The sequence below is a fragment of the Mirounga angustirostris genome, unplaced genomic scaffold, assembly GCF_029215605.1.
Source record: "Mirounga angustirostris isolate CCGP_5_RB_7025 unplaced genomic scaffold, mMirAng1.0.hap1 SCAF_11, whole genome shotgun sequence".
In the NCBI taxonomy this organism is placed as follows: domain Eukaryota; kingdom Metazoa; phylum Chordata; class Mammalia; order Carnivora; family Phocidae; genus Mirounga; species Mirounga angustirostris.
Genome location: NW_026991719.1, coordinates 33473731 through 33499846, shown reverse-complemented (window position 1 = coordinate 33499846; position 26116 = coordinate 33473731). Strand labels below are relative to the sequence as shown.

Sequence of the window (26116 nt, the reverse complement as noted above, 5' to 3'; positions counted from 1 at the left end):
TAGAGCTCCTCTAACTAAGGACTTGAAGTGGGAATTGTGTGGACAGCAAGCACAGCAAAGAACACGTTTATACTCATTCTCAGCTTTCAACCCATGCTTGGTTATTTGTCTCTTGCTTTTGGGTCCCACTCCACTGATTTCTGGGTCCTGACCTCTTTCTGGCTGCCAATATGCACTCCTTAACTCTTTATTGGATGCTCAGCTATTCCTCCAACTTTATCCTTTTCCAACCACTACTTCACACAGGATTTATTCACCATCGTTCTCTTGGTTCTATATGGAGGATCCCTACTGAAACTTCTCTCCTGGATGTGCCCCTGGCTTCATCCCTTAACCAGCCTGTAATATTTGTATTTGAGTAAAGTATAGTTTACTTTTGTGGAAGCAGAATTAGTAGGCAAATGTAATCCCAGTCAGTGGCAGCATAGTTGGAAAAAAAAAACTCATTTATGTTTATTTATTCTTTTAGTTCCATGCATCCAGAAGATGAATGCCACACTTCTTAATACTAACATTGTCCATCTGAAATAATGTCACTAAAAGACTTAAAGATGAGTTATTTCAAATCTCTTTAGCAATTCAAATGGGGTAGATTCTTTAGTATATACTAGAGCAGGTACCATAAAAAGTAGTGTTGCGAGGAGTTACTGATGGCACATCATTTTCAGGAAAAAAAAGTCATTAGTCTTTGATATCAAGGGCGAAATATTTAAACAAAGACATTTGCTTTGTATTTCTCAACCAAACATGATATAATGGTGACAGCATTGCATGGGGAATCAGGGGGCCTATGTTTCAGTCTTTATAATATAATTGTTAAGAGGCTTTTCCTACTTCTACTTTCATCTGAGTAGGGGTGAGCTACTAGTACTTGCCAATAGAATGGGAGTGGATGTGATTGTGTCACTTCTCTGCTAAGATGAGTTTGAAGCAAGTATCCCATCTCCATCCTCTCTTCCCCTAGGTCCTGATGGGATGTTAACACCCAGAACAACCTTGGAGGCTCACGCTGAAAATGGTAGAGCCATTCTCATTCAGAGTCCCTGAAGGGCCACATGAATAATTAATCCTTCCCTCTTACCAATCAGGAATATCCACACTATGTTAGCCACTGACATTTTTATTTTATTTTATTTTATTATGTTATATTAATCACCATACAATACCTCACTAGTTTTTGATGTAGTGTTCCATGATTCATTGTTTGCGTATAACACCCAATGCTGACATTTTGAGATTTTATGTTATAGTAGCTAGTACATTCCTAATTAAGTTGTTTCACCTCGTTATGCCAATCTATTTGGGTTGTTATAGGATTAAGTGAGTTAGAACAATGCCTAACAAATAATAAATGCTCAATAAATGTTAGCTGTTAATAGTATTACCTGCTCTGGGATGCTAACTAAGTTATGAATCATTGACCATGTCAGTTTCCCTGGACATCTATTTCTTCAACTGTCAAATATGAGTTACACTTGACGCTTTCTAGGTTTCCCTAAGTTTGAAATTTTATAATCAGAAACCTCTTCAAATTGCTAAGAAAAAAATTATCTTAACAGATAGAAAGTGACCAGAGGATGAGGGGAGAAGCATTCAGAACATCAGGTAAAGAGAGAAAGGAGGAAACAGAACAGTACAAAGGATGCTGAGAGGGAGAAAAAAAAAAAACCTTATTTAAAGAGAAGCATATTTTCTTTTTGAAATTCATCACTTCTGAAATAAGCTTTGAAGAGAAGATTTACAAACCGGGCTGTGTCCGTGAGACTTTCATTCACACCCAAATGAATATCTTGTGTGGTAAGAAAACAAGGGTGTCCTCCCAGAAGTGCAAAGCCTACAATAAAAGAAAAAGGGAAAAAATAGCACTTTGAAAAAAAAGAACTAAAGTAGAAAACAAAATTATGAGGAATTGACACCATCTCAACTGAGAAGTCAAACTCTTTAAAGCTCTGTAACATCTCTGCTAGGGAATTCCCAGGCAAAGCAAAATGAGGAACTGAGAGAGGTAGATGAAATTTTCTGTACACCCAACTCTCCTTCAGGTGTGTGTCCATTTCTCCACCCTATTGTTCAGAACCTGGCAATAATGGGGCATTGTTTCCTTTTGGAGGCCATGCCTGGTTTTGGTTCTTTAAAATATATGATGATATTCATCGTGAATTACAGTGGAATACTAATCAGTAATAAAGAGGAATGAGCTACTAATATATACAACATGGATGAATCTCCCAAACATTATGCTAGATGAAAGAAGCTACATACAAAAGAGTAGATAATGTATAATTCCATTTATATGAAGTTCTGGAACAGGCAAAACTACCAGAGAGTGGCGGAAATTAAAAGAGCAGTTGCTTCTGGAGAGGGTGGGTACCTGGGAAGGAACACTGGTGAACTTCCTAGGGTAATGGGAATGTTTTATACCTTGACAGAGTTTGTAGGCCAAAAAAAAGGAAAATAAAGTAAGTAGTTCCTTCTGAAATGGAATGAAATAATTATATTCTACCTATCTTATACAGTTTAAGAGTGTTCTCTTAAATATGCCCAGAGCAAATGGTTTTTAGCTAGAGGGTACTATGTTCTGACTCTAGCAATGACTATTCACAGAGCACTACCATGTGCTGGCACTTTATAAACATTCTTCCATTGAAACCTTGACTCTAACAAAAACACAGTAGATATTACTATATAAGAATTTTATAAGTCAAACAGAGAAAGACATGTATCATATGACCTCACTGATATAAGGAATTCTTAATCTCAGGAAACAAACTGAAGGTTGCTGGTGTGGTGGGGGGTGGGAGGGATGGGGTGGCTGGGTGATGGACATTGGGGAGGATATGTGCTATGGTGAGCACTATGAATTGTGTAAGACTGATGAATCACAGATCTGTACCTCTGAAACAAATAATACATTATATGTTAAAAAAAAAAAAAGAAGATAGTAGGAAGGGAAAAATGAAGGGGGGGAATCGGAGGGGAAGACGAACCATGAGAGACTATGGACTCTGAGAAACAAACTGAGGGTTCTAGAGGGGAGGGGGGTGGGGGGATGGGTTAGCCTGGTGATGGGTGTTAAAGAGGGCACGTACTGAATGGAGCACTGGGTGTTATACACAGACAATGAATCATGGAACACTACATCAGAAACTAATGGTGTAATGTATGGTGGTTAACATAACATAATAAAATAAAATTTAAAAAAAGAATTTTATAGACAAAGGTTCTGAGAGTCAAGAGTTTAAAACCTTGTTCAAGATTGTTTTTAAGAACTTACAGCCCTAGGGCTTGCCACAGGGGAGCCAGCCTCTGAGCCAACTTCCATTGGAATTTGCAAAGACAGGAAAATATAATGAAATTGTACTCAGTCATTTTCATCTGGAAAATCAAACAATTTGCCTAGAGCCCTGAGATCCCTCACAGATGTGATGTGCTACGTCCCAGGTAGAGTCAGAGAACATGAAACACACTAACGATTCTACTTGCAATGGGTCCTGTAGTAAAGAGTCTGACTCCATTTATGATGTTTCACTGCTACCAGTTTTCAAGCCAACCATCACACTCCCTTATCCTTCTGCCCTATATCTGGGCAAGCTGGTAAGAAAGTGCACATGCTCCCTCCCTTGGCACTAGCAGGAGGTTCAAACTAAACAAGGCCTGCCCTGTGCATGGGAAGCTTCACCCCAGCCTCACCTCCTACCCACACGAAAAGCCCAGGCCAGTATCATTTCTCCACTCTCTAATGCCACTTTGAGACCAGCGTGGGAGAGAGTCCTACCCTACCCAGGAAGCCACATTATGTGAGTAACAAACTTTTTCATGCTCTCCTGGTGCGTGTGTGGCATCCTCACTGTCAACAGTCAAACCAAATTTTGGTGGAAGGCACATTTCGTCTCTGTGGAGTGATCACAATAGGCCCTGGCATCACAGCATAGTTCTGAAATTTATTCATTCATTCTAAAAGAATGTGCCTGGTGATATTCTAGGCATTGGGGAGAGCATTATAAACAACAGAGTACAAGTCCCTGCTTACCCAGAACTTACATTCCAATGGGGAGAGCCAAATAATAAACTGAATGAGTAAATTAAATATGTTGTATGGTAGACGTTGGTAAGTGCCATAAGAAAAATAGAGCAGGGAGGGGAGATAGGGAATGTAGGGAATATGAGTTGTAATTTGAATGTGGTCAAAGAAGCCACACTGAAACATACCAGACAGTGGAAAGAGCATGTCCTGAGGTCCTTAGAAAGGAGCATGACTGGTGGGTTCAAGGCACAAGAAAATTGGTAGGGAAGGTACAGAGTGTGTGAGGAGGAGAGTAGTAGGAGGTGAGGTTGCAGAAGGAAGGTAGAAAGGAAACAACAACTTTGACTTTTGTCTGAGTAAGATAGAAAGCCATTGGAGGATTAGAGCACAAGACTCACATGATGGACTTATGTTTTAATATAACATCTGTGGTGGGGCAAGGGCAGAAGCAGGGAGACCAGTCCCTAGACCCGTTTGCAAAACTCTGGGTGACAGTTGATAGCTTGGACCAGGATGGTAGCAGCTGAAATGATGAGAAAGTGATTGGATTCTTGATATATTTTGGAAGTAGAGCCAGCACTCAGCAGATGACCTTGCTTCATGTGTCACTATAAAATGGTAGCAATCAGAGAACTTCCAGATTCCACCACCCATTTCCCCACCTGCCAGCATCTGTACCTATATATTCTGCTTTCCTTCCTATTAAGCATAGATGATCTTTTCATGCCCTATGTATGTACTAGAAGCCATGCTTCCTTGCATACTCAAGAACATTGCTCTAGCAATTCTTTCCTTTCTCCCTTACATTACCTTCATCATGAATATGCTATTCTCATTTTTTCACTCATTAATAAAAAACAAATGCAAATTTCCTCTTGTCCCTCTTTCCCCTGCTATGTACCCCTTTAACTCTTTGCTCGCTTTGCAGCAAAATTGTTTTTTCTTTCTCTCTTCGGTGCCTCTTTTCTCATATCCCCATAACACTTTGCACGCACCTCCCCCCCACCCCCCACAACACTGCACCAAAACTCCTCTCGCCAGTTACCAATGATTCAGCTAATGGCCATTTCAGTTCTCAGTTTTCTTGAATTACCAGCATTTAACAAAGTTGTTCACCACCTTCTCCTTGATAAACTTTCTTCACACACTGCCCAGGATACCACACCTTCTTGCTTTTACATCTACCTTAGTAGTTGCTCCTTCTCAATCTCCATTGCTGGTTTCTTCTCTTTTCCTTGACCCCTTAATGTTGATATCCCCCAGGGCCAGTCCTTGGTCTTCTTCTCTCCATCTATACTTAATCCCTTTCTAATCGTATCCAGTCTCATAGCCTGAAATACCATCTATATGCTGATGACTCCCAAATATCTCTAGGGTAAATCTCACTGCCTTCTCAACATCTTTGCTCATGTATCTAACAGACGTCTTAAACTCAATACTTCCCAAACTGAACCCTTGATCTTCCCTTCTATCTTGCTCTAACTGGTCCATCCTGTTCACAGTTGCTCAGGCAGAAACCTTGAAGTCATCCTTAACATCTCTTCTCTTACCCAATACATCAGAAATCTTGATGGCTGTCCCTTCAAAACATATCCAGAATGTGTCCCTCTTACCCCTTCCACTGCTACCACTCTGGCCCTTGCCTCCATGTATTATAGCTACCTACTGATGGATTTCACTGATTCTGTCTTGTCTCAACCCCCAACCTCTGCAGTTTATTTTCAACAGAGCAGTCCAAGAGAGCCTTTTAAAATGCAAGTTAGAGGTGCCTGGGTGGCTCAGTCGGTTAAGCATCTGCCTTCTGCTCAGGTCATGATCCCAGGGTCCTAGGATCGAGCCCCGTGTTGGGCTCCCTGCTCAGTGGAGAGCCTGCTTCTCCCTCTCCCTTTGCCCCCCACCCCAGCTCGTGCTCTCTCTCTCTATCTCAAATAAATAAATAAAATCTTTAAAAAAGTAAAAAAAGTAAAAAATAAAATGCAAGTTAGATCATGTCCCTCTGTTCAAAACCTTCCAAAGATTCTTCATTTCACTCAGAGTAAAAGCCAAATCCAAATAATGGAGTACGTGTTTTGCCCTCAGTTCCAGGAACATTCTTCTCCTTGTTTCCAACATACTATATCATCCATCCACTTATTTATTATGTCTATTGTTTATTGTCTGTGTACCCACTAGAACATAAGCTCAACAAAGGCAGGAATTTTCCTCTCTTTTGTTCACTGATTTATCATTCTCAAGAACCTAGAATAAATACCGGTACATAGTAAGGACCCAACAAATACTTACTGAACAAATGTAGGAGGGATTTTGACTCTGGGGAGGGGACCCATTCTTTTCACTTGCAAACATCTCTTAATATTGTTAACAGAAAGAACAGAATTTTCTATTATGTGTGAAGTGAGCTGATGGAATTTAGTGATGATTATAATCACTAATCACTCTTGAGTATTTAATCCGTTTCTAAACAGGGAATATCACCTACACAAATGTGAATACTGCACATTCACCAAGAAAGGACTTACTGTGCACCTACTGTTTGCCTAGCACAGAAATGAATGTCATTGAGGGTTGGAAACTATGGAGGAAGGTTTCAAAGAGTTTAAGACCTCCTGGCAGGTCTGCTCCAAGTCATACTCTTACTTCGACTAGAAGTCATTTTGCTATAACAATGCAGGATTAGGTTGCTGCCTTTTCACTTTCCTCTTTGTTCTACAAGGAAGACTCACATCAAGCCTGGACTTATGAGGTAGGGGTAGGGAGAGGGGTTATAGAAAATGTTAAGAAGTAGGAGTCCAAGGGGCGCCTGGGTGCCTCAGTCGTTAAGCGTCTGCCTTCCACTCGGGTCATGATCCCGGGGTCCTGGGATCGAGCCCCTCATTGGGCTCCTTGCTCAGTGGGGAGCCTGCTTCTCCCTCTCCCACTCCCCCTGCTTGTGTTCCCTCTCTCGCTGTGTTTCTCTCTCTGTCAAATAAATAAATAAAATCTTAAAAAAAAAAAAAAAAGAAGTAAGAGTCCCAGCCTTCAGCAGTTCTCGAAGGAGATAAGATGGGGGGACCTTGCCTCTGAGAAGGAATTTCTTCTGTAATTGTGGTCACTTGTCAGAAAGAAGCCTCAGACCCCAGTTTAAAAGCACAGGTCAAGCATTTGCCAGCTTCTCAGACCTGGCTGGTGATCAGTGCTTCTGGAGAGTACCAGGGGTTCAGAGCCACCTCTTGGAGCTGCCATTGCTGAGGAGAGGAGGGCAGAGGGACAGGGCTCGCCTCTCTCTTCACCCTTCATCCAGAGAAGTCTGCTTTTATCTGTCATTTGTTTATGCATGCATGTTGGATATTTTTTGAACAAAGGGTTTATTCTGTTAATATCTTAGGTTCTGGCTGGGAAAATAAGTGTACATCTGATTTTTCTCTTTTCCTCACAGATCTGTGCAAGCTTTATTTCTATTTAAATAGAAGCCATGCACTGGAAATGTGAGGGCTCTGAGGGCTCTTGCTGGTAGAACTAAGGCAGTATGAGCCTCTCTGTGCTTCACTTTCATACCTGCAGTATAGCATCACGATTTTTTACATTGTCACCTTTGTAAAGATGATGCATTTGAAATAGCTTGGAAAGCACCAGCTTCTCTGTCACCTTGAGAGTGAAATACCAAAGTTAAATAATGAAAAGAACCATCTCTTAGGATGCCTTGTGCATTTTTTCTATCAGCTACAGCACTTACCAAGATTAATAAATGTATCCTTCTATCTGCTCACTTAATTTGCAATAAAAGAATATAATCATTGGTAGACACATAGAAGAATTGCAGTTTGCCTGGCAGGCATACACACAGAATGGGGGAGGAATGAATGATCTACAACTACCACAGCGACGTCGGTACATCTCACAAACATAATGCCGAGCAAAAGAAACCACACAGAAAGGAGCATATGCTGAATGATTCCATCACAGGCAAAACTAACCTGTGATGTTAGAAACCAGGATCATGGTTACCTTGGGTAGGGGAGTAGCAACTAGAAGGAGATACAAGGGAGGCTTCTGGGCACTCTTAATGTCCTGTTTCTCTTTCTGGGTATTAATTACGAAGATGTGTTTACTGTAAGAATTCATTGAACTATGTGAGCTTCAGGATTTGTGCACTTTTCTGTAGGCATGTTACACTTTAATAAAAATATTACATGAACAATTCAGATGGCTTAAGTTAAGTGGCGAATTTTATTCTGTCCCCTGAGATAAGTAGAAATACGGTTGTATCTCTGCAACTCAGGCTGGGGAAGGAATCCTCAAGGACTTTCCTATGAGGAGGCTGGCACAAGTCTGAGGCAATAATAGACAGTTTTAATTACATCCTACTTTCATTCTAAATACCAAGGTAACAGGTTTTGATGGAAAATTGTGCCAAAGGACAACAAATAAGATGCACATGCGCATTATAGAAATGCTCTGCTATGGGTTTGGTTGAGGTTTACTGTTTCTGTAAGCATTTAAAGCAACTACTTATTCTGACAGATTCTCCTCCTGTTGAGTTTGGCAGGATGCCATGTACAATTAGACTCATGGATATTTATTGAAGATAATGATGAATACTCTGTGAACCATAACTTTTTATAGTCAGATGTTGCTTTTCTCATGTATTTGTTGTTACAGTTTGCAATTTTGTGCCAGTTTTAGAGCGCTTCTAGATACAAAACCATCATCCAACAAACTGCTTAATGCCATCTGTAGAAACAATTTTACTGGAATAAAACATGACTATTACCTGTTCAAATTAAATTAGGTCCTTAAAAAATACATTTAATCATAGCTTACAATCCTAGGTCTGCCATTTATTAGCTATGTGTCTGTGGGCCATTTGCTGAACCCGTTTCAGCCTGTTTTCCTCAATTGTCTTGTCCTCATGGAATTTTCATAAGGATTAAATGAGATAATCCCTGTAATTAATGTAGAGCACTTGGCACAGGGTCTGCACCCGAAGGCTTATTAAGTCTTCACTCTTAGTTTTATTAATAGCTTAACTACCACATTATATGTGAATGGTAAAACTGATCCTTATTCAGGGATATTTGACATCAAAAATAGCATAGCATCTGAACAGAGAAAAGTTGCAGAAAACACCAACAACTAAGAAAAATTAATTTTAAAAACCTTAAAATTGAGAAATGTCTATGTATTAATCCATTCTTCTGATGACTTCAAAAAAGAACACCTCTCCTAAGTACTAATGATAAAATAAAATTCTGCCCAACTCATAGAAGGCTGGCGTTGAAAAGGAGCAGAATATGAGAATTACTGACTGGTTTATGCAATATTCATTTTCCTCAAATGTCAACATGATTTCTTAAAGGAGCCATCTTTAAAGAGCAAAATGTTCTCATCTGTTTTCTTCCTGAGACTTAAAGACTAGGTGACACCTTATATGGTTCCTCTCACCCTCCTTTCTTCTCTCCAGGGGCAAGGGGAGTGCATTAGTAAGAACAGTGAACTTGAGATCTGTATCCTGGTGCTATTTGTATTACCAAGTCACTTAATCCCTCTGAACTTTATTTTGTTATATATTTGATGAACCTCATTACTGATTATTACAAGGCAAGAACTGTGTAAAATAGTTGTTTGCTTCTAAACCCTAGAAAGCTCTTATGGGGCGCCTGGGTGGCTCAGTTTGTTAAGCGTCTGACTTGATTTCGACTCAGGTCATGATCTCAGGGTTGTGAGGTCGAGCCCCACGTTGGGTTCTGCCCTGGATATGGAACCTGCTTAAGATTCTCTCTCTGCCCCTCCTCTCTCTCTTTCCCTCTCTAAAATTAATTAATTAATTAATTAACTAACCCTAGAAAGCTCTGATGCTTGTAGATAGGATGAAATATTTGAAGAATCAACCAATGTGTTTTTGTTTGTGGTACCTCCTCTTTGATCCTATCCATTCGTCCATTTGGGCAGTCATGTTATTGATTCAAGGGAGATCTGACAGAGCAGAAAGGCAGAGAAAAAGAAAAGAGGTGATATGTGGTTTATGAGTTTCAAAATGGACTTTTTGAAACATAACAGAGATAATAGTTTGAGAAAAAAGAAATTTTGAGTTTCAATAGCTTACGATTCCAGGCACAAACAGTAGATTTGAAAGAAATCTTGGATAGTCAGAGCCAGTTTTTTCTTCCTGCTTCATCACCTAGCCTCCAATACTGGGACCTTAGAGCAGAAAAAGAGAAGCAAGAGAGAAGCAACAACAGAAATAGAAATTGATGGACCTTTGACACTGTGCCCTGCTGTCTGCCCCCCCAGGCCAACTACTGAGGGGTGGGAAGCATGATGGAAATTTCAGATGAGTCTGGGGAACCCCAGAGTTGATAACACCTGTGTCTCATTTTTAAGACAGAGCTCTAGGAGGCAACACATGTTATAGAACTCCCTGGCACTCAGCCTGAAGAAGGAAGGATAGAGAAAGCCTTGCACTATCTCTGTACCCAGTATGACATGGAGAGCTGCCAAGGGTTGAGAGAGTCAAACCAAGAAATATTTCAGGTCCTGTGATCCAAGTGAAGCAAACTCCAGTGAATGGGAGACAGGCAAGGTCCAATGGGGATATAGAAGTCCCAGTGGACTCCAGTGTGGATATCTGATGATGATGTCCTGACTACCAACGCTCAGATTCCCATAGCTCTAGACATCTCCTTCACGTACTCTCCAGGGCTTACCCATGACTGTGGGGAAAGGGAGAAGAGAGCCTACATTGACAAAGTAAGCCCTGAAATGACTGAGGATGCCAAACATTGCAGAGATTCGGTTTCCACCATCCTGCAAAATTGGAGCAAGCAAGAAAAAATTCTTTACCTATTAGGACACATTTCTTACCCACATGAGTTTGAAGGCTGAGAATTTGTGTCCACTCATATTTTGTACTGAACATGAAAAGCTCTTTGGGACTTGTAATCAATTCTTCATGGAATTCCTACAGATGACGCTAATCTTTCTGCTTACAGCTTCTTTGAGAATTGGAAAGAACACTCAGAGGCTCACACTGCTACTCCCAGTGACAGTGTTTTCCCTTTGTGCTTGCTAACAAGACAGACAAATTCCCCCACTGGGCAACTCCTCCCAAATCCTCACCCTCTGGCCCCCTCTTCAGCATAAGTGCGAGTTTGTCTGGGGACTCACCTGTTTCTGTGGACAGTCTTGTTCGAGTACTTCTTTTTTCAAAAATCATGCCTAAGGACTTCCCTTGTAATAAGGGCAAATACTGAAAATTAAGGACAAGAATACAATTAAAATGAAAAATATTTTATATCCAATATCAAAGATTATGTTTCAAAAGTTATTCTTTACATTACCAGAAGATGTAGAATAATTAATCACTGCTTCCAAATAAGCATTCAAAATATTACTTAAAAAGTGAATTTAAAGTGTTTGTTTTTTTTTTTTCATGTTCTATACAAGTGGAGGAAAGGAACAGGAAAACTCCTACAGCTTATTGACTTGTAATTAGAAAATATTAGTTGCTCGGGGTTCAACCTGAACACTTGTTCCAAAGTATCTTAATATTTCCAACTGGAGCCATCTTTTTACCTAAATCCATGGAAACCCATATCAATGCTCAATGACCTTGAAGATGCTTGGTTCAGAAGTGTTTTCTCAGCTAGAAACAATGCTACTCTGTCACAACATGGGGCATTAAGACTCCTAAAGATGAAGCCCCAACTACACTTTAATCATGCATCCTTGTGGGAGTGCAAAGGCTTTGTTTCTGGAAATCATTTGGAAATGATCTGGAGAGTTTGGGTGTGGGGTGGGGCTTTTCCTCCTTCCTCTTCTCGTAGATAGACTTCCCGATAGGATGAGTTCTGGAACAAATAGATTCCTGCCAGCTAACTTTCCTTACACACAAAGTATGAAGAATAGGCCTGGGGTAGTGGGGGACCTTTTCTCCTTATTTCAGGTCTTATATGGGAATGTCAACTCATAATAGTTGGAGACACTCCTGTTTTCTAAACTTGGAGAGCTAATGAACTAGATAAGAGAACCAAGGTTGTGTAAAACTTCCTCAACCTGAAACCAGCTCTTTAAAGTGCTTTTGAACCAGCTTGGAACACGAAAATGCTTTCACAATTAAGCAGCCTAAATGAAGCTGCTGCATTAATTGTGTTTCAAACATAAATTGCTCAAAATGCAGAATAATGCTTACCGCTAAGCACCATATCCCATCTCTTCTCCTACTTGGTTACCACTTAATTGTTTCTTTGCTAATCTAAATTATTTTTAACACTGTCACATCACTATGAATTTTTGGACATTATCCTAATGATCATATAGCTGATAGTTATTCACAACTGAAATTTTTTGCCAGGAAAAAAAGTATCATCCTTATTTTTAACTTGATAGAAAACGCACAGAGACAAGAATGAAGGTATAAAAATAAAATCTTTCCAGAGAAATGGTTCCTTAGGTTCTGATCCAATTAATAATGAATTTCAACATTCCACATGAAAGAAGTGCAATGACTTGTCACTGAATAACTGATTCTTATGCTTTTTATATGTCTGTACACTCAGTGATAATCAATTACCTTGACTGTGTGATTTCATTACTTAGCTACTGTTTAGGAATTTTAATATATTTTCTTTCCCCTCCTTCTTCGGAAAGGCTGTCTTTAAAAAGGCTGGTTGGTAGTATCAGAAAGTAAGATGAAAATGCTACATACCTCTCCTTTCTGTTTTATCCTAAATTTTAGATCTGCCGATAGCCATAACATATACTTAATTTCTTCTTCTGTAAAGTTCTTTAGAGTGAGGAGGTCACGACCCTTCAGCTGTACTTTATTTTGTAGTGGTTGTCCACATCTACAAAAAAGAACAAAGAAAAAGAAAGAGAAATATATATTTAAGACAAAAAAACCCATGACCTATGGTGATTCATTGTTTTATTCTTGAAACAAAACATAGCAAATCACATGGAGCCTCATGTGTCTCTGCAAAGTGCTAATGCATTAAAATTGATATGGCTTTGGTTTACATTTTAGATATCCAATATTTTGGATGTTGAGAGAAAAGAAACCTTTGAGGAAGGAGTTGAATTCTTATTTGCTGGGAATAGCCATTTGCTGGGCTTTGCCACTTACTAACTGTGCAACTTCAGACAAGTTACCTAATCTCTCTCTGCACCTAAATTTCTCCCTCACCTAGAAAATGAGTATAATAATCTTATAGGGTTGTGAGGATGAAATGATTTAATGCATGGAAATCAGACAATGCCTGGCATATAATAAGCATTCGATAAATTTTAGCTCTTTTATTGATTGGTTATATGATTGATTATACAAACAGAATTTACAATGTCCATACAATAGAAAACATTTTCATTCTTTTTACCCTACCGCCCTTCAAATCTATTCTGGGAGATTTGTTCTTTACTTGTCCCAAATACAATGGGCCTTGTGGCTTTTCTAGTAACTTTCAGAAAATAAAATTAAAAACAATCCTCTGTGCTTACTTTATTCCTCCCCTAAGAGTCTCAGTAAAATAATGTGTAATAATAATAATGACTTTTTTTAACTTTAAGAAATGTACTGCAAGTTAACACCCTTTTTCCTTCCAGCTCATGCCTAATTCAAGCTGGCCCCCTCTAGAGGGAAGAGGGACCTTGAGCTGTTTGCTCTATTTCCCTGCCTTTAGTCCCTCCAAGTAAAGCCTAGGGAAGGCGAGGAGTTAAGGGTCAGACAAAGTCTGGTTCTGTTCTGGTACTTGAGGCTCTCTCTCTTGTGGGGTGCTTTGGAGGGTCCTTCGGAGAACTCTGTCATCACTGGGAATTTCTCACAGTAGTCCTTGGTGGTGGACAATTACATTGCTCGTGCCATCTGAGGGAACGCATCCAGACTCCTTTTGCAGAGATCTCCCCAACCTCCAGAGGTCTCTTGGCCATCATGTGAAACAATACCATGCTCGGTCTCTTTCTCAGTCTGTATTGGTTCATGGGAAGCTCTTCGTGCTCTTTGCTGTGACAAGAGTCAGTTTCCTTCCAGTATAGACTCTCCTCTTGTTCTGCCATCAAAACAGCTAGGCAACCTGTCCTTCTTACTCTAGGTTTCCCAGGTATAGGCCTGGATTTGGTGTGTGGTGTCCTCAAGCTGTCCTATTAAAGATATCGATGCCCTTGGAGGTGAGGGGAGAGTACCTCTCCCTGTCATACACAGTGGTAACACTTTAAAAGTCCTCTTCTAATCTACAACCCATCTCTTAGTTTCTGCAGTCCATTTTAGAAGCTGGAAGTGGTCACCAGTGGGTTGCAAAACTAATTCTTATGTATCTCCTTTGTTCCTGTTTTAATGGCATAGCATCTCACTTTGGAATGAGGGAAGAGTAACACCTATTGGGCCTGAGCAGAAACTGGGATGGAAAGAGTCCCATTTTAACATTTGGTAACATTGTGATGACAATAATTATTATTTGGGGCAATCAGTATCTAAAATTGAAAATGTTTATTCTTTCATTTTCCCAGTGTTATCTCTATTTAACAATAATTATATTGTATACAATTAGAAATTATGAATAATGAAGGGCAAATTGTGGTTCACCACAGGCACTAAACATTAATCTTACTAGAAGTAAAACAACTGTCACAAAATGATCATGCTTGAATTTCAGCTTAACGAAAGAGCTTGGACTACTTGAGATGAAGAGTAAATTCTTTGGTGGGATTTATGTATGTCTTGCAATGATGACAAGAGGATAGGTAGGAAAATCACAAATTCACTCAATTTGTTGTTTCCAATGCATGATGTCAAATAACTTAGATAAAGGAATATTTCACTAAACATCCAACTTTCTGGCAGAGTTGATTGGTTCATTTAGTCTTTGATAGATGAATAGATTTTTTTCAGTTGACTTTTTGTGACGTTAAGCCCTTCAGAGATTCTAGGTAGTAAGGAAAGGAACTTCCATAAAGATCGAGGGTTTATGAGTTAGTTGGCTAATGGTTGACTGATTGATTTAATATAAGATACTAATGACAGGGGCGCCTGGGTGGCTCAGTTGGTTAAGTGGCTGCCTTCAACTCAGGTCATGATCTTGGGGTCCTGGGACCAAGCCCCTTGTCAGGCACCCTTCTCAGTGGGGAGTCTGCTTCTCCCTCTCCCTCCGACCCTCTCCCCTGCTCACACTCTCGCTTCCTCTCTCTCTCTCTCTCAAATGAATAAATAAAATATCTTTTAAGAAAAGATACTAATGATATTCAATTCCAATAGAAATTAGTGTTTTCAGCTAATATGTGGATCAAAATTTTGGTCAACGTAACTATTTCAAAGATGTACCATAGCCTTCAACTTTTATTTTTTTATTATTTTTAAATTTTTTATTTAAATTTTTATTGACATACAGTGCAATATTGGTTTTAGAAATAGAATTCAGTGATTCATCACTTACAACTTTTTTTTAAAGATTTTATTTATTTATTTGACAGAGAGAGAGAGAGAGAAAGCACAAGCAGAGGGAGTGGCAGGCAGAGGGAGAGGGAGAAGCAGACTCCCCGCTGAGCAGGGAGCCCGACATGGGGCTGGATCCCAGGACCCTGGGATCATGACCTGAGTCGAAGGCAGATGCCTAACCAACTGAGCTACCCAGGTGCACCCATCACTTACAACTTTTAAAAATATGTCATTCATCTACTCTCTAAATGGAAATTTCTTTAAAGCAATGGTCCACAATTTATTTTTATTACAGACCCCTAACATTAAAACATTTTGGACATGGATCTACAATGTATGTTTACTTATTTATATAATATATGTGTTACTACCCTAATAGACTGTGTACAAAACAGAACATTAGAAAATGTAAAAGTTTAGACTGAGAAGAACCAAATATTTAAAAAATAAATTTGTAAATATACAAAAATATCTTGCTGGCTAAACAAGTTTCTGGAATAGACCTTCATTTTCTTCCTTCCACTTGAACCCTAGTAAAAATCTTACAAAACTGTGTCCAAGATTTGGATAATACTATTCAGAAATTTGATAATTTAAAGATATGACATTTAGGCAGAAAATGTATTTTTACATATGTATTTTGGTTATGTGTTTGGTTCTGATAATGTTAATTAGTGATAACATTAAGCAACACTTGGAATAAACAAGTACTGATATTGTTGAGAAGTAAACCCTTAAACTGATATTCTTGCATTTCTTACAGTCAACTGAATTTGGGTATCTGTAAACAGGTTTAACATCTGAGTTGAAGTAGAGGCATGCAGCTTAAACTTTCCCAATTCACATTTAGGGCATCTTTGCAAAAAAAAATTTTTTTTTTCTGGAATAAGGTCCAAGTAAGATAAAATCACAGGGGATAAACTCTCTTGACTCTGTATCTCAAATAAAACATTAATATTCTATGGCTTAAGACTTCCTCCAGTATTATTTTTAAAAGGGAAAAAGCTTTGCTGGAAAACCCTGCTCCCCAGGATTTGAGAAATTTTTTTATTATGTTCAATTAGCCAACATATAATATTTGTGAAACATCACTATGGTTATTGAACTCCCATCGACAACAGGAGAAACCACTCATATGCTAATTTTGAGGAATTATTTTTTGCTGAGAGCTCAAGCTCATTCTCCTGGCAATTTTGGAGCCCAGAAAAGCTGAGTCATCAGGGCAACACTTAAGGGATTCAGTACCCTCCCAAACTCTCAGCCCTTGCAGGGTTGTGTTGTATCTACTTCCTTCTAAACACAGGACTACAAGTTTCATTCAAGAGAATAGCATAGATCTTGGAATTGTGGTGGTGGTGGTGGTGTTGAATCTCAGAGAAAAAGAAAGGATGCATGGAACTTAATTTTTCTCCCCCTTCCCATGAGAGAAAGCAGGAAAATAATGGTGAAAGAGGAGACCCAACATCATCTTCAGCTACTTCAAAAAAGCTCCAACTTCCAGCTCTTATAAGCAGGAGACAGATTGGGAGAAGTAAAAGGTCTCTGGGTGTTTCTCAGATTTGTCCTTATACTCCAAGAAGTTGGGATTAGGGTTGGGTTAATGTTGTGCTGTTGGGATTGCACTGTGAGATGATGTTCTTGTTATTTCTCCATTGACAGATTCAAGTTTAAAGATAAAAGGAAGATACAAACATTCTGCTTGAATCTTCCCATTTTATCCAGAACTTCCATTTTAAAATTTATATAGCAAGAGAAACCTTATTTCAAATTATTTCTTTCAGACCACAAGTAATCAGAAGAATACCTCCTTGTGACTCCAATCTCCATAGGGCAGTTACTGATAATATCGCCTTCACTCTTGCCCTGGGATTGCGCCTCTGATAAGTATTAGCAGATAAGCTTTTTCTTTTCTTTTCTCTTTTCTCTCTTTTTTTTTTTTTAAATACAGATCATTCTGGCTTTGCATGGTAGTGTGGGACTGTAAATGACCATTATATCTGCAACCGTGCAGAGCAACCTTAATAATAAGTTAGGAAAAAATCACAATTGTTCCGTGACTTTTAATTTTTTGTCAAGACATGAAACACTCTCATATTTCCAGTTATAAATGTGTAGGGAAATGAAAAAAAGAGTAAAACAAATATATTTATTACACTGTAATTTAAAACATTAGAAATATTGAGACTTAGAGTGTTTTATTTTTTGTAAAACTGTCAAGAGTAGTTTGAACCATGCATGCTGTCTTCTTATTATATAGCATATGTTACAGAGCAAACATCTTGTCTATGCTCTGGTGAATTGCCGTACTTTCTAAGTTTGGATCAACTTCCAACATTTTATCCTTTGCACTTTCAATATGTAAAATATCTCTGATAATTCCTTGAATGTCTAAGTGTTTTGCTGGTGTCACTTCCTCTGGAACATCTTTATACTTTATGTCACAACCATTTTCCTCATTTATGTCGGTAAGTTTGTCTTCACTCAATTCCTCTGACTGCATAGCTAGAGCCTCTCAAACAGTAGCAGGGTCAACAATCCCACCATCAGCTATTTTTTCTATAAATGCATTCCCATTTGATTCAAATGTAACTGCCAGTGTTATTTTTTATTTCTCTGCTGCACTTTGGTCTCTGTCAGACAATTCCTCCTTTCAGTTATTCATTTTTATAAAATGGCACATCAGTTTGTCATTGGGGAAAAAAGCAGCGCAACTATACTCTTTGCTGTTTACGTAAACTGAATAACAGATGCACAGTGAGCAATCACCGAAACTTGATGTGATTGGTCACTGATCATGATGTGCAGCTGTTATTTACATAGTGATTTACATAGTGATTTGTATACAAAAGTGCCAGCAATGAGGTTTTTACTTTATGCAGCTACTCACAATTAATATACTATGGCAGCTGAAACTTGAACTGTGTACTTGAAAGACTGGTGTTATTTGACTCAACTGCACTAATTGAAATTCCTGCATGTTGGGACCTTGCAAAGGAAGGACTGCCTATGCTCCAAATGCTTTCTCATTGTAGGACTCTTTCACATACCATTCTTTCTGTCCAGAACGCTATTCCCTCAGCTCTCAATGCTGGCTCCTTCTCATCCTTAGGCTTATACACCACCTCCTGGGAGATTCCTTCCCTGACTGTACTAAGTAGTCTCTGTTTTGCCTTCATTTTGCTCATGATATTTACCACAATTCTTAAATATATATTTGTGTGTCTCTTTATATTACTTACTTTTTACCTTCCCGTTGAACTATATGATCCATGATGGCAGGGATCCTGCCTGTTTTATTTATTAATATATATGCAGTCCTTATTGCAATGTCTGGGATATAGTAGGTATTCAATAAATATTTCTTAGGTAAAAGGATGAATGAATGATATATCTCTGGGAAGAAGTAGAACAATTTGTATATGAATGAATTCAGCAGATTTCTGAGAATGAATTTAGAGAGATTTGCCATGATGGATTTTCAATATCCTGATCAAACTCTGATGACGAAAAAAAAAATACCAAGAGCTCCCAAAACAGAATTAATGTTAAGGGAAAAGCAAGTATGGGCTGTGGCCCAGGCTGAACACAAGGCTTGAGAGTCATGGAGGAAAACTGATTGTGGCCTAGTGTGTTGTTAAAGTTGAAATTCCCCAGGGCTCAACTATTCTCGGACAGTATTTACACTCCTGGGAACAATAGTTGGACATATGCACGTGAAACAAGAGCATTATAACCTTGGATCTCAGGCACAGCAGTCTGAGTCAAGTGCAAAAACCTGGAAAGCTGGTGAGAGGACCTGGTGGGACAAACTTCTGCCCATAGCACCATGAGAGCCAAATCCAAAGTACAGTAACAGTGAACTATACCAATACTATGGTTCCCTCTCTCCATGAGCCCCTCTTGTACAGAATAAGTCCCCAGGGTACTTGGGGACAAAAAGGGTAGAGAGGTAGATTCTGGAAATTTTTTAATTGCATCTCAACCAGTGAAGGGGAGTCATACCATTGAAAAATCATTAGAGGAGTCACCACCTTTCTCGATTCTATTCAGGAGGTGGGGCAGGAAATGTTTGCATAGGAAAAATAGCTGTTTTTCATAGATATCAAGAACTAACCAGGAAAATTTATCACTGGAAGGAAAGCAAACACAATGGTTCAAGTTTAAGTTCCTATCCTGTTTACTGTCTCCTCATAGACCTCCTCTTGGCTCTGAAATGGAGCTGCCACACCTCTTTCCTAAGCTATTTAAAAATTCGAGAAAAGTAGAAGAGTTCCACAATTGTACCATGTTGAAATGCCTCTGCCACAGGCCCCCTTTTTTTCTGGTCTGTATCAAGCATTTCTTGCTTTCTGGTGATAAATCGATAACTCAAATCAGCCAGCTAAAGCCACTGGCATAAATGGCTTCTAAGTTCTTATAGGGACCCCATGCCTCAGTTGGAAGCAGCCTACTCTGGTTCTGGAGCACCTGAACCAGGGCCAGAATTACTATTTTAGTGCTCGCATAAAATACTTGGTTTTCTTATACTTCAGCGTGTCTCCTTGGTAAACCAGACCTAAACCACATTATCATTTTTCAGCCAACACACAATAGGGAGGATACAGTATTGGAGAAAACAATGAGAACCATGTGCAGATTTTCTGTCAAAACTGTCATTGCAGTCTGGCTAAAGCCAGAGCTTTTGAAAAAAGCAAGACTAGTTCCTTACATTAATTTTATCCCTTGAAGAAATAATTACATAGATTTCTCAACCCCAAATCACTGAACGCTAAGAAGTTAAGCCAAGGTAATAGTAGACCTTTGTGTTAGCTTCACCCAAATATCTTCCTAGCTAGAAAATGGAAGCATATTCTGTATTGGCAGAATAAAACCTTTCATTGCAAGAGTCTGTGTTTTCCAACTCTGGTAAATTGTTTGGAGCACGGAAGGAGATCTGGATGTGTTCCCTTGTATAACTGTATTTTGTTGGAAGAGAAAGTGCTTGATTCGAGTAAAACGTGGTCAGTCAGAAACAGACTTTGCCAGAATAGGAAAAAATTCAGTGTTAAATGGTATTTTGATCCCCATGGAAAATTTGAGATGAAGACTTTATCTTCTGGAGGCATAAGAGGGAGACAGTGGGCCTTATGGCTGAGATTTTTGTCTTTCTTTAATGTTGCAGATTGATGCAACCATTAAAGCATATTTTCTTGGTGTTTTTTTTTTTCCTTTACTGAGATATTTTGGCTGTATTTTTAAAAAGGAGATTGTGCAAGGGTAGAATGACCAACTTGATCAGTTTGAAAAGATCAAAGTAATCAAAGCAGCGGAAAAAAAAGAGCAGTGGTTTTAATTATTCCAATTCTAGTCCTAGTTCAACTGTGACCTTGGGAAGATCATTTTCTATCTTTGGCCTCAATTCCTCATCTGAAAAATTAAGAAAATCAACTCAAAATCAGTGATCCATCTTGTCTTCATCTTCCACAACATCCATGAAGTTTATAAACACAAGACTTCCCATGGGTCATACTGGAGCCATCTGAATGCTCAGTGACCCGCCTTTAATTTCATCCCTTTCTTGCCATCTCAAGAAGTCATACTGCAATGCATGCGAGGGAGAGTGACTTTATTTTCACAAAACCCTTGAATCTCATCCTATACTGATTTGAAAAAATAAAGCACTAATTATCTCCAAATTTCTTTACTTCATTAACAACAATAACAATAGTCTATTACTAAAAATTGACCTGCAGCCTTTCTCACTGTTGCCTCATGCTCTTATGTGGTCTAAGTCACTGTTATAACTGAGTGACAGGTGGTTTCTAAGAAACCTGAGATCGTCAACCTTCTAAACTGGCATGACTTCCCATCATCTGAAAATTGAAGAGGGTTAGATTTGTACAGATACATTAAAGGGCTGGAACCCCGAAACTGTTGAATATCTGTATCTGCCTCTACTTCTTCTATCTCAGTTAAATCACTAAATTACTAAAAATAACAAACTAGAAATAGACTCAAATTTTACTGATGGCCAAGGGAAACATCATAACCCGGTTCCATGCCTGATCTCAGACCTTGTCTAGTTTTCTGAAGTCAGGAAATATGTTTTTAAAAAGGCATTCATTTTCAGCTATGACAGAAGATGTGAATAATCAAAGAGGATTATTTTCTCTCCTCTAGGCAAGAGCATGGATGGCCTATAATTGCTTCATCCATGTGTCCACGTGCATAGAGATAGTATGTGTGTGGGATGAAGGGAGCATAATGAGTTATGTAAGCCCTTAAGAGAGGTCTGGAATGAAATACCTGAAAACGAGTCACCTCCACCCCAATCCATAACCTCCACAAAATTGGGTGGCTTAGCTCAATATTCTCTGAAGAAATTTCTATTTGTGAGATGAAATTGAACTGCACTTACAAATTGGTCTTCTCTGATAAAGAAAGAGATTTTTTTAGTGGTTTCTTTAAAAGCTATAAGTGGTTTCCCTAATAGGCAACAAATCATGGGACACTGTCTATTATCCAAACACCTCCAGGCTCTAGAGCCTTGTTTGTGAGATGAAAAGCCTATGGATTGGGTGTTTTCGGCAGTCTTGGTGTCTGAGCCTATTGATTTTGGAGAAAAAAAGAAATAATAATTGACTAAAAATGATTGATTTGAGAGCCTGCCTGAATGGCTTCAGCCTCACTTAAGCTGTTATTTTTATCCTGTCCATGGCAATATGGCTGCTCACTTCAAAACTGGGCAGTCCCTATTTTGTGGCATTTCTTATTATGCTCTAGTGTTAAGATCATGTGGTACATTCTGTAGCAAGGTCTCTCCACCTTTCCCAAGGGATATGGAGGAAATAAAGAGCTCGAATCTCGGTGGAAGGCTGAAAATCAAAGTAAAAGTACAATACAGGCAGAGTTGACAAGGAGCTTTTCTCTGTTGCTGAGAGGTCATCAAAAGCCAGAGGTCTTACTGGAGACCAGCAATTCTGAGTTCATCTCGCTGGCAGGTTGCATAGCTAACTAAAATAGTTGGAAAAAAATACCCATGCCACATGAGAACGATACCATTTCAACATTATCCCATTTTCACAAGAGGCTTATGCTCTTAAGTTTCTAATGACATGGGTGATTCAAGGCTTTCATATTTTCAAATAGCAGGTATAGATTCAGGCTGATTTCGCCATGCTTTTGCCTCAGCCCCCATTCACTGTGAGAGATGGCTAGCCAAGACTCTGTGAATTACAGTCTGGCTATTGGATAGAGACGATAGAATATTAGTAAATACCAAAGAAGCCCAAATATTTGGAAGGGGTTTTACTTGCAAAAATTGAACTTGTCATCCTTATTTTAAAAATCAATCATCACTGTAATTTTCAAAGAAGAGTATAAGTTTAAGCTCCAAGCTTTGGTTATTCATTCAGTTGATTATTTTCAGCTCAGTGATGATTCTTTGTTAAAAACTCGGGAATAAAATTTCATCATACTTTTATCTGATGTACCTCAGTGGGATGGAATAATAAAATAATGAACATTCGTCTGTCACTTTACAGTTTGCACACATATTATCTCACTGATTATCAGTAGACTATGACTTCATGTGTCTGGTATGAAGGACCTTCCTTACCTTCTTTGCCACTGTATCCCCAAACCTTGCAGAGAGTGTGGCACAAAGTAGGTGCTCAGTAAGTATTTATTAAATGAATTGTTGAACGACCTCGTGATGTAAGCAGAGCAGATATTACTCTTTTTCCCATTTTATAGGTGAAGCAACATTACAGAAAATTTTAGTGACTTGCTCAAGGTCAATATAGCCAGCAAGTGGTGGTGCCAGGCTTTGAATCTAGTTTAGACTCCAAAACCTGAGCTTTCCTCCATATCTTTAGGTTATGTGATCTAACTCTAGTACTAATCAGTAAATGCCATAATCTGTCTGGGCCTCACTGACCTTACCTGTAAAATAAGAGAAGGCTAATATTCTGTGGCTCTGCAGTCCCATCTAGGTCTAATACTACAGGCTTAATTTACAGTATCATTTACAATGTCATCTGGCTTCCGAGAGTCTTCTCTTCACTGAAGAAATGGTGCTCGTAGTAGAGTCCAAAGAACACAAAGCTGCCAGGTGGCCCCAGAGGAGGTACTCAGGGCCACTGTCACAGGTCTGCTTCCTAACAGTGGGAGAGAACTTCCAGACTAGAAGCTTCTCCCTTTAGGAAGTCAGTGAAGTTGTTCTGAGGTTGGTTGTAAAGAGTCTCTGGGAAAATTCTATGTGATTGTTAACGTGCCATTACTCCAGAAGCTTTCTAGCAATGATGTGCACATTTCATGGCCTTCCTACCTTGGTTAACTTATTATCCCTGTCCCCTTCCCCACAGACACACTCCACGCCACCTTCCACTGCACGTTCAGTGTAGTGGCTGTAACAGGATGTCGCTTTTATAATGAATTCATTGGAAACAGCCTCCATTCATATGCTACCAAGAATTTCAGGGATAGATTTCAAATATGGATTTCATTTTAAAAAATATCATTATATGGGGGCGCCTGGGTGGCTCAGTTGGTTAAGCGACTGCCTTCGGCTCAGGTCATGATCCTGGAGTCCCGGGATCGAGTCCCGCATCGGGCTCCCTGCTTGGCAGGGAGTCTGCTTCTCCCTCTGACCCTCCTCCCTCTCATGCTCCCTGTCTCTCATTCTCTCTGTCTCAAATAAATAAATAAAAATCTTAAAAAAAATAAAAAATAAAAAATATCATTATCCTCATCACACCTAAGGCTCCTTTGCAGCAGCTTTGTAAATATTTATCCAATTGTTATTTGGAGTCTGGTTTTTTTATTTTATAAAGAACTGATTAATCCACACTCCCTAGAATGATAATTTTCCAGCAAACCCAAATACAAACTGAAGGCCCTGTGTAAATTAGTTCTAATTTTCTTCAGCCAGTAGCCTGCTTAAAATGTACACAAATGGAAGATGTCCAGAACATTTAGTCTGTTTTACCTGCCGAGGTTAACGTCCCCCCCCACCCACCCCACAAACAGCCTGCTATGAAATCTGATTACAGAGGACTGAGAAATGAAAGCTCAGCTGGAATTAGAGACAGCTGTCTCAAATAAGGGTCGAACCCAGCACTACACCCTGCAGAAAGAGGCCTTTTCAGGCTGCACTCCTTTTCAGAATAGAACTTCAGTTATCACTATGGTTCCTAAGTCAGACTCAAATCGCTGGCCATCACTTACCGAAAATTTCGAACCACGAAACTGTGACCATTTCTAAGAGCTGCATTGTTCAACAGGATCCTCAAATTAAACAGCATCTTCTTTTGATAATGAAAAAGATGATTCTATGCTCTTGAAAACGCCTCACCAAGGTAGACAGTGGGTCCACCTAAAAGCTAAGAACGATTTCAATTGTGGTGAGAGAGCAAAGGTAATATCAGCCTTCAACTATCTAATCAAATTCCCCTGGTTAGCGATACTGCCGGGCAGGGTACAGGAACACCTGAACTTTAAGCCAAGCTCCACCACTCTGTGTGTGTGTGTGTGTGTGTGTGTGTGTTTAGAAGGAATCCTGATTCTTTTGGTGCCCAAACTCCTCATTTTTCATAATATATTTATGCTGTCACATGCTTGTATGAAATCAATTGACAAGTACTCATTGAGCGTATTATATATGCAGGGCATTGCAGTACTAGCTGCTGTGAAGATACATAGAACTAACCCTTTCAGAAAATGTGAATCATCAGTGCAAAACCCCAGAGGTAGACATGACAGCCCTGAGTATTTCCAGTGATATTACTTTTGTAACTCTAAGTCTCAGCTTTCCCACAAAAACAAATAGAAAGAAATGCCCTGGAGCTATTTTTTGGTGGCAAGAAGCTGGAGTGGGGATAGAGGTCTAATAAAAAGATCTCAGTCCTGTAGCTCCCATTGTGCCTCGCACATAGCAGGTCTTCAATAAGCAAGTAGTTGCCTATTAATTCTTGCAGGGACCCACAATCAGTAGACGTGGGGACGGAGTACCATATGTTCCTCCTCCCCTGGTAGCCTCTCCAGATCACTAAGTGGTCATCTGACACTTTACATTCATTCATTCATCCACAGTTGTAAGTCAGATATTATTCAAAATCTGTTCTGTATCAGATACTGGACTAGGCTGGAATTTCAGTGAAGGAAGATGATCTCACTCTCACAGAGTTTACAGTTCAGTAAGGGTGATATGATTTGTAAATAAATATCGATAATACAGACCCATAGGAGAGGTCCAGATAAAGTGCTGCCATATCACAGGGAAGAGAAAGTACTCTAAGCCGGGAAGGGTGGGAGGCAGGGAAAGAGCGAAAGGGGTGGGGGCTGCCTCTTCTGATCAATTTATACAACTTTCACAAACCCAGGTAAGCACATGCTAGAACTTTATGCAATGCAAAAAAAAAAAAAAGGTGTTATTTAAAAATCAATAATGGCCACTACAAGGGCAGGGATGGTTGTAATGTCATAATTAATATCAGCAGGGAAATAAATCTTGATACTATTCCCTTCTACTTACAAAGAATGATGTGAAACAGAGAGGGAAAGACTGAAATGTCCAAACCTTTACTAAATCTTCTGTCCTGGAAAGAATATTCCAGGTAGAGGCAAGTGTTTGCAAGGGTACAGAGGTAAGAAGGTAGAGAGTGAATGTTCCAAGTGGGAGAAGAGATGGCTGCTTTGTTGGAAAAGACTGT

The 26116-nt window shown here is 39.2% G+C and overlaps 1 protein-coding gene across 1 annotated transcript in view; it reads right to left on the bottom strand.

Moving 5' to 3' along the window:
- Positions 1–24859, bottom strand: part of OTC (ornithine transcarbamylase) — a 62130-nt gene extending 37271 nt beyond the window's left edge. Inside the window, exons 1-4 of the mRNA XM_045889361.1 lie at positions 24633–24859; positions 12708–12846; positions 11168–11249; positions 1747–1834 (exon numbers count right to left, since the gene is read on the bottom strand). Coding sequence (XP_045745317.1) covers positions 1747–1834; positions 11168–11249; positions 12708–12846; positions 24633–24709 — 386 coding nt within the window. The 5' untranslated portion in view covers positions 24710–24859. The remainder of the gene's footprint in view (positions 1–1746; positions 1835–11167; positions 11250–12707; positions 12847–24632) is intronic.
- Positions 24860–26116: the final 1257 nt, after the last annotated feature.